General features: G+C 38.9%; 1 protein-coding gene across 7 annotated transcripts in view; it reads right to left on the reverse strand.

Moving 5' to 3' along the window:
- LOC107681573 (disintegrin and metalloproteinase domain-containing protein 12-like) overlaps positions 1-8,660 on the reverse strand; it is a 26,224-nt gene extending 17,564 nt beyond the window's left edge. For all 7 annotated transcript variants that reach the window (XM_016477880.1, XM_016477879.1, XM_016477881.1 and 4 more), the window contains exons 1-6: positions 8,324-8,660; positions 8,056-8,243; positions 6,365-6,456; positions 1,548-1,624; positions 1,389-1,467; positions 1,210-1,286 (exon numbers count right to left, since the gene is read on the reverse strand). In XM_016477880.1, the coding sequence (XP_016333366.1) occupies positions 1,210-1,286; positions 1,389-1,467; positions 1,548-1,624; positions 6,365-6,456; positions 8,056-8,243; positions 8,324-8,331 (521 nt within the window). In that variant the 5' untranslated portion in view covers positions 8,332-8,660. The remainder of the gene's footprint in view (positions 1-1,209; positions 1,287-1,388; positions 1,468-1,547; positions 1,625-6,364; positions 6,457-8,055; positions 8,244-8,323) is intronic.
- Positions 8,661-8,890: the final 230 nt, after the last annotated feature.

An 8,890-nucleotide genomic window follows, 5' to 3' on the forward strand; every position in this document is an offset into this window, starting at 1 on the left:
TTCTTTAAATATAAAAACGTACTTACAGGCTGTGAGTCAGAAGCGCCAGACTGTCCTTGCAAAGTTGGAATTGCCCAACTTTATAGAAACAGACACCGGCATTGTAGGCTATACTCTCCCAGGAAACAGTTCTCGTCCTCCATAAAATGCGCTGCACACATCTGAATATTTGGGTTGAAATGTTCTGGAAATACAACTTAACCACTGATTTCTAGTTGTGTTCTCTTTTGGAAGGCCAAACAAAGTAGTTTCGCTTTCATAATGAAACACACAACATGGCGGCGGCGGCAACAATACTGCAGCCTTCTTTCTTTGCGTGAACATTTGGGCGGCGTTATGCAGATCTTCCCACATCGTGATGTAGATATGTGGGGGCGTGTTAGAACGAGCCATTTTAGGTAGGCGTGGTTGACTCTTAACTTTTATAAAGAATATCTCTTTGGCTTTGAGACTTCAGTCTTTGCAACTTTACAGATCTTCTTTATGCACCAAGAGCTTGTAACACTCCAAAGAGAAAGGAAAAATTGAAATCGCATCATATGACCCTTTAAGTGAAGTCACTGTGACTGAAGTGCTGCCGTTGCCATTTTGTCTCGCGGTCCGATTGGAACCAAGCCAAGGTCTGGACCCGGACCGAATATGCCTGCACTACACGATTTTTGCGCCGATTTTCTGCCGTTTTACAGTCTGGAGAAGTTGACGCTAGTTGCTAGATTTGAGTTGACAGATTCCATAGAAAATCACATATAGTGTATGATAGTCACAGGCTCTGATTTTGTAGCTTGATATTTGATTCCATCTAGCTGGAGGATATCAAACATGTTTGATACTTTCAGCCGATTTTAGAACATGTGTTGTTTTAATTTGTCACGCTTCTCCTAGCAACAAGGTGCGCGTTTCTGCATAACTTTGTTGGTAGTGTATGATCCTCAGTCATTCAGTGTATGATGGCCAGTTTTCCTTTGTCACTATTTTCAAAGTTGGTAAGTGTTTGTTGCCTAGTGTTTTAAAAATCGGTTCAGATTTTAAAAGTCGTGTAGTGTATTCCAGCCTTAAGTAACAACTACATGACTTCTGAAATCTAAGCTGGTCTTGCTGGTTGCTAATAAACTGAGTCACAATATTTTTTGAAAGTTTAGCAATGACCATAATTTAGTTAAATCTCTCACAGGAAGTGGTAAGATTTGAAAAATGCAAAGCAAATATTACCGTAACCCAGAGCAGGAGCTGAGTGCCACACGGGACTGAGGGAAACCTTGCACTGAACCATGATAGTAACAATGCATCTGACACAGAAACAAATTTATGTTAAGTTGCTTAAATAACTGCAACATTCCAAAAAGCGCTGTGAAATAAATGTGCCCTAGTGTACAAAGGACTCCACTCACCACAGGGTTCTCCTTCATAGACACCCCAGTTCCGTTTGGCAGGTAGTAGAACACGTTAGGCGGCTTTGGCAAAAGATCTCTGCAAGCAGACCAATGTTCAAATATGATGATCTACGTAACTTCATTAGATGCTGATTATACACACAGGAAATGACTTACTGGTTTTTCTCTAGGTCCAAGATATATAAGCTGCTTCCCACTTGTAAACCACACTGCAGTCTGTCAGGGTGACCATTCTGGAGAGAATGAGAGAGACAGATTTCATGTTATAAAGAGATTATTTGAATAGTGAATTTGATATATAACAAGGCCTATTTATGAGCCCTCCTGCTCCATCTCAGCAAATGTTACAAATGTGACCCTGGACCACAAAACCTAAGTAGCACGGGTATATTTGTAGCAATAGCCAAAAATACATCGTATGGGTCAAATTTATAGATTTTTCTTTTATGCCAAAAATCATGTTCCATGAAGATATTTTATAAATTTCCTACCATAAATATATCATAAATGTATTATCATTAGTAATATGCATTGCTAAGGACTTCATTTGGACAACTTTAAAGGCGATTTTCTCAATATTTGGATTTTTTTGCAACCTCAGATTCCAGATTTTCAAATAGTTGTATCTCGGCCAAATATTGCCCTATCCTTACAAACCATACATCAATGGGAAACTTATTTATTCAGCTTTCAGATGATGTATAAATCTCAGCACATATATTCTTCTATTAAAGTCAACAGAAAGATTCTAAATATTATTTATGAGTTAATCTACAGTATCATTTAATATGTTGTATAGGTTTAACAAAGCAGAAAGAAAATCTGTCCAAGTACCCTGAACTTGTACAGACACCTCTAATTTGTAATCACTGCATCAGCGCATGGCCAGAGGAAAAGATGGGTTCTCTGAGAGGATAAAATAGTTTCATTTTAGAGGGTGAACTGGGCTATAAACAGACTTCCCCTCCTCCAGACTCTTTCTGAGCCTTTCTCTCATCTCACTTCCTATTCTAAGCACCTTTTCCTGCCATTCTATCACATCCCTTTGGCATGCACACACATTCAGCAGCCTGATGAAAAAGTGAAACCCCATTCAGCTTCCTGTTATACTGCTGCTGCTGTTTCCTGCTTTTCTCCAATGTGCTAATGGGAACAGCTTACTTTATTGACCCCTCCTTCTCTCAGCCAATAAAAGGAGGTCTATCTGACCAGCTACCTATAGTGGACCTATAGTACCAGCTATTCTCTTTCCCTGCTAGCCAAAGCAAGTTGGACATCTCTCACAGCAAACTGACTTTAAATGGAAAGGTTACATTTATTCTCTCTATTTTTCTGAAAGTCCAAGCGAGCTAGTCGAAACTCTCTCTTTCTTTACAGGCAATCCTGAATTTGTAGATGTGAAGAACAAAACGTGATCATCACACAGTAACAAGCACACACTTAATCTGATGAAATGCTAATGCTACATTAAAGTGAAGATGAAACATTACTGAGTAGAGAAGAATAAACAATAAAAAATAAACCGCATTTTTAGGAGACTTCCAAGCATGTAGTAGGTGAAGGTCAAGTTCACTCTCGAGAAAGCCCAAATAGGCTGAGTAAAAATATTGATTTTGTGAATATTCATGAATAGATTCATATAGATTTTTTATTCTATGGTAGTATTCCTGCACTGCTTTTCAGCAGCAATGCACCCTACTAAATCTACAGCCCTGGCAAAAGATTCACATTTTAACCCAAGTTTCACCTAAAATAAAGGTAGGAAACTTCCATATTGTCCACGTGGCTGTGAGCAACGTAGAGTGTTGACCCACAGTCCAAATTAAAAACAAATGACTTTTATAAGCAGGTTCATTTTATTGAATCAAAAACATACAGAGCAACCACGTAGCCCAATTCACGAACAAATGACTTGTTTGAGTTGGCCTTTTTAATGAATCAATTAAAATCGCTCACAAACTCATCTATTTATTAAAAAGCAATTGAACTAGGTTCAGTTTAGTCTTGTAATTTTTTTTATTTTAGATTGCAATGTACCAAGTTAAAGGGTTCTATAATAATTTATATTAATAACTGAGAATTTCTTTCATATGTAAGCAAAATATTACACATTATAGACTGAAATACTCAAAAGACTCAGAATCCAATTCAATCGTGAATTTGTGAATTGAGAGTTGTGAATCTGAATTAAATTCAGGACATCAGCACATGTGTATTGATAGCCAGTCCTAATCCCAATAATTATGTTTCTTTTTTAAATCTAACTTTATTTGTTATTATTACAGTAACCTTATTACATTGATGTTAACTAACATTAAATTGCTGTTGGCAAGTATTTAAAGGCTGCATCACCTACAACATTTTACAGCTTAAAACAATACATAAACAGCTGTTTGGTTATTGGTTACTGTCTGAATTACCAAGGTGATGTACGCCGGAAAGGACAGCTGTTTCAGAGGCAAAACTTTTCCTTACATAACATGAATGCACAAAATAACCAGTAATCTGAATTAGGAAAGTAAATAGGGTCAGTTTTGATTTCATGTCTCAAGTACGAGACGGTTATGCTGAAATCCTGGATGGATGTCAGACCTCTTACTGCTCTCTCAGATCTCATCCAGTTTCTTGCGAAAGCTTTAAATGTTCTTAAAGATATTGTGGAGCTGCTGAAAAGGTTCATCAAAAGGTCACGAGACTGACATCCCAAGAGCATCACTCTCTAAACCACATCTGCTGTCATTTACCATGCTGAACAACACACCCACACAAACACTTTCTCCCAAGATCGAACCTCTGGGCTGTTCACAAAAACTGAAGCCCACATTCAACCATCAGATACTGCTCCAGCATTGTTCAGGTTTCCTACAAAACCACAGGCATCTATTTGTAGGCTATATGTTTATTGCTATCAGATGGTTCTGGTGAGTGCATTTCCTATGAACTCCTGGGAACAGACTGCAGTTGACTGGGAATGGGTGGATCGCTTGTCTCTGAACAACCAGGGCCAAGTCAAACTAGTGACTGAGGCAAAGATGAAAAAGAGGGTTTGTATGCGTGTACTTTTCAGATAGACATCCCAAGCATATGTACTACACAGCGTGCCACCAAGGAAACTGGAAGGTTTTCTTTTACTTTTGGTCTTTGTTTGTTCTCAAGCGTGTGAGACAAAGACACTCAGTAAAAGGAGGAGTTTGGAGGTGGAGGCAGAGCAGAGATCTATTCAGGCATCAATGCCCAAAACTCCAAACTTTTACAAAATGCCTGCCAATTCCATCCTCAGTGTCCCAGAGTCCATTCCTTCATACCCGACTAATTTTTCGCTCTCATTTCTTTGACCGTAAAACATTCCACAATCTTTCTTTTTATTTCCTTTGCCTTCTGCTCTGCCCTCTCTCTTTTTCTCCCCCTCTTTATAAGCCTCTCTTTTTCAGTCTGAGGTAATGTCCCTGAGCACATGCTGATGCAGTGCGATGACCTCAGCAGCTGATGAATGCTGGGTGGGGTACTTTTACTGAGGCTAGCTGAGGGTGACGAAGAAAAAGAGCGTAAGAGAAGGGGAGGATGAGAACTGCACCAGAATGCATGGTTTGCCTGTGCCTTAACCGTGGCCCATATGAGACCTTCTTGGTTCATACAGTCGGATGTGGAGTATTTAAAGACATGTGGTTGAGTAAATGGGTGATTCATAAGTGTTGGTGATTCGCTAAAAAAAAAGAACTGACTCATAAGTGTCACACTAGTATATTTTGATTTCCTTAAAGAAAGGGCTCACAAAAGTAATTCGCTCAAGAAATGTTTTTCACTGGTAGCAATGTATGTTTTGCACTACAAAGTGCATGGAAACATCCATCCGAGTGTCCCGTCCACGTGAATCTGGTACCTAACCCTAGTAGCCACTATATTTAATTGTGGTTGAAGTAAATAATAAGACTCCACATGTTAAACTCTATTAGGGTGCCATAAGAGATTTCTTATGGAATGACACTCAGAAAATATCCTTATTACATGACAGAACATTACATGTCTGTGCTCTGTAAATAAATTTGTTGTTTGAAGGCTGCCCACAGAGTTCACCCAAAAATGAAAACTCTGTCATCATTAACTAACCCTCATGTTGTTTCAAACCTGCATTACATTCTTTCTTCTATTGTTTACCATTGACATCCACTGTATGGACAAAAAAGACAAATAAAGCTTTAGAACGACATGAGGTTGCGTAAACGATGATAGAATTTTCATTTTTGGGTGAACTATCCCTTTAAGCTGTATAAGCAATTTTCAATTTTTAATTTGAGATGAACACTCTCTCTAATTGCCATATTAATATAATTTGAGTTCCGGTTAGTGGGTGGTGGATGGCTTGAGGACAACTGTTTATAATCAACAGATTCACTGATACACATACACACATAAAAACACAGACACACCCAAGTCATCACCCGCCTTTCCTCTCCATGGCAAAACAGGCTAAAAACAGACCATAGTTGTCTGATTCAACCAGGCACAGAGGGGCTGCTTTACTGTGCATGACAAAATAAATGAGTCAGCGTGTAACCTAAGGAGCATTTTGCATATCACACTGTTAAGAGAAGTGACAAAGAAAAGAAAAATTAAGAGACAGTAAATGAGTAATTAAAGCTTAAGTCAGGGAGGTGGGTTTGGTGTCCGTATCTGTCCTGTCCTGGAGGGAGAATGTAGGTGAGTGTTGACATATTCAGCTGGAAACTTCCTGACATAAAGTATGATCAGAGAGGAGAGGAACTAGAGGCAACATTAAGGGGACGGACACTTCCTGTGCAGCTGAGAGCAACTCTGAAGTCATGTCCTGCTAAATTCCCCCATTCCACGCACACACTTTTATTCCTAGTTCCAGTAACGAGGAATGTTATCCACATAGGCATGAAATGTTAGTCAATTTAACATGCTGTTTTAATGATTCATTATTTCTGTTATTAGATGGTGCAAAAACTCACCTGTAAAACATCACTCAGGTTTCTCCTAAGTCCATCAACAACAGCAAACGGCCTTGTCTTCGCCAGAGGCAGTTCTCTTCTATGACTTGTGACTGTAGGAGATTTAGAAAAATTATATATATAACATGTAAATATGAGTCATAACATGTAAATAGAGGTCATATTTTTTAAATAGTTAAATATATAGAATTTTATACAAAAAAAAAATGAAACTTTGATTTTATTGATAGCTTATGTTACCATTTCAAAAGCCCTACAAAACCTTTGCGGTATTTATTTCAGAATGTGGGTCAGAATGAAAGAAGGATTAATCTGTTCAACTGAGAAAAGTTTTGCAAGTGCAACCCAAATACTTGGGTAATCACTTGTTATTTCTTTGGCTAATATTACCAAACATCTCCCTGCATGTCAAATAAGATGAAACTAACACAGACAGAAATTCCATCTCCATCTATTAAGATTCCACTACTATTTAATGGAATTTATTATGAACCTACACTCTAAAAAATGCTGGGTTAAATACAACCCAGTGCTGGGTAAAATAGGGACAAACCCAGCAATTGGGTTGTTTTGACCCAGCGGTTGGGTTAAATGTTTAACCCAACCTTCTGGGTAGTAACCCAACCGCTGGGTCAAAACAGCCCAATTGCTGGGTTTGTCCCTATTTTACCCAGCACTGGGTTGTTTTTAACCCAGCATTTTTTAGAGTGTATCAATAACAAAAAGAGTTAAAGTCGTGTTGATGAAATTTTGCGAGTTTTTCTGTAATAATGCATGTTTACCTCAGAGTATTAGAATGGTTTTCCTCAAATGCACACTCATACACCCAACAGGAACACGCGGTAAGTAATAACCACTATAAAGGCTAGCTGTGTTGTGAGGGCAGCTGTTGTTTTGTCTGTGACTGACAGCTGGAGCATGAATGTACAGCACTGGTTTGAAGGGCCTCTAAACTGGATCAGAAAAATCTGGTCAGTTTGGCTCAAATAAATAGCTTGAACTACCAGCCAAAAATGACAAAACTTGGAGAGATGACATTATAGCTGTAGGATTCTCAACAAACTGTTTAATTTACTTGGAAACAAGTCAGAACTGAAAATCCTGAAGGGAATCAGCAAGTTTTCAGAATGCAATAGCTTTCATAGAATACGCTTCCTCTCCAGCAGCCCAGATCGAAGAGCAATTATGTTCAAGAATGAGCAGTCCTACATTATACTCTTTGAGCAGTTTACAAACATTGAGCCTGTGATTAGATGGGTAAAGGACAGTCTGCTAAGCAGACTATTAAAGAACAGAACGTGTGACTTATCTAGACTAACTAAAATAGCAGAGCTGTTCCAAGCAAGACAGCAGACTATGATGGGTTAAACAGCTCCAATACAAAAGCAATAGAACAAATAACATCAAAACCATATGTTTAATACCCATAAAACGTATATTTCATCTACATCTACAAGTAATTATCTAATGAACCTTTTGTGCAATGAAAAGGTTCCATGGATGTTAAATGTTCTTCAAGGAACCATAGAAGCCAATAAAGAATGTTTCTTACTTCTTGTTGGACTGTTGTACACACAAAACGGAGCGATTTGTGCTGCACAGAATGCTTTAGAAGCAAATGTATAAGTATCCCTAACTACTTTGATGCAACAATTACTCAAATGCAATATTTAAAGCATAGTATCCCATACCATTGTGAGAGGAGTGAGTTGTCCGTGTGAAGCTGCTGTCATCCCTGTTTAGGGTCAGAGTGAGGAACCCCCTGAACATCATGAGCGGGGTGCCTTCAAACAGAAGAACAGTGACGAGAGTTCGCCAAAAACACCTGAACAACTGATGATGGTGCTTCATGGTCCAGTGACGCACTGATTGGTCTATTCTTTGAATTCAAATGGAGTAGCGGATCAGTACGCTTCTTAAAAACAGTCACGTTAACGCGGCCCGCAGTCAGACGCGCACCTGTCCATTCACCTGCTGCTGGACGCCAAACTGCAGTCCGTTCTGAAAGCGTGTTCTCGGCCCAGTGTACGTTCTGTCAGGGCGAACCGACATCCTGCTGAAAACCCCAGTTCTGTCCCAACAATAATAATGGCTACTCTATTGCGCTCGTTTCGTTTTGAGATACAGAGGAATCGCCTGTAAAGATAACCTTGTAGAATAAGCTTTCTCTATGAGGCGGATCGCATAGTGCGCAATCCGTCCGCTCGCCAGTGTTAAACTGAGCCAGTATAATCGCATTTCTCAGTGCGTCCAACCAGATAGGAGTTCCTCTTTCGAGTTAACTCTTTGCTGTCCGGTCGGGTTCAAATCCTTGCCAGAATGAATATACGCGTTGGTTCTTCAACAGCTGGAATAATAAAGAAAGATCCTAGAGGCATTAATTATTAATTATATTTAACATTTAAAGCAGGGGAAGGGGATGTACTAACTAAAGGACGTCAAAACTGGATTGGGAAGGTCTGAAAATATGTAAGAATATGTATTCATTGTATACAACATATACATTTTGCGTTTTCAAACAATTAG

This window comes from Sinocyclocheilus anshuiensis, unplaced genomic scaffold (assembly GCF_001515605.1).
Source record: "Sinocyclocheilus anshuiensis isolate Anshui unplaced genomic scaffold, SAMN03320099.WGS_v1.1 scaffold2178, whole genome shotgun sequence".
In the NCBI taxonomy this organism is placed as follows: Eukaryota; Metazoa; Chordata; class Actinopteri; order Cypriniformes; family Cyprinidae; genus Sinocyclocheilus; species Sinocyclocheilus anshuiensis.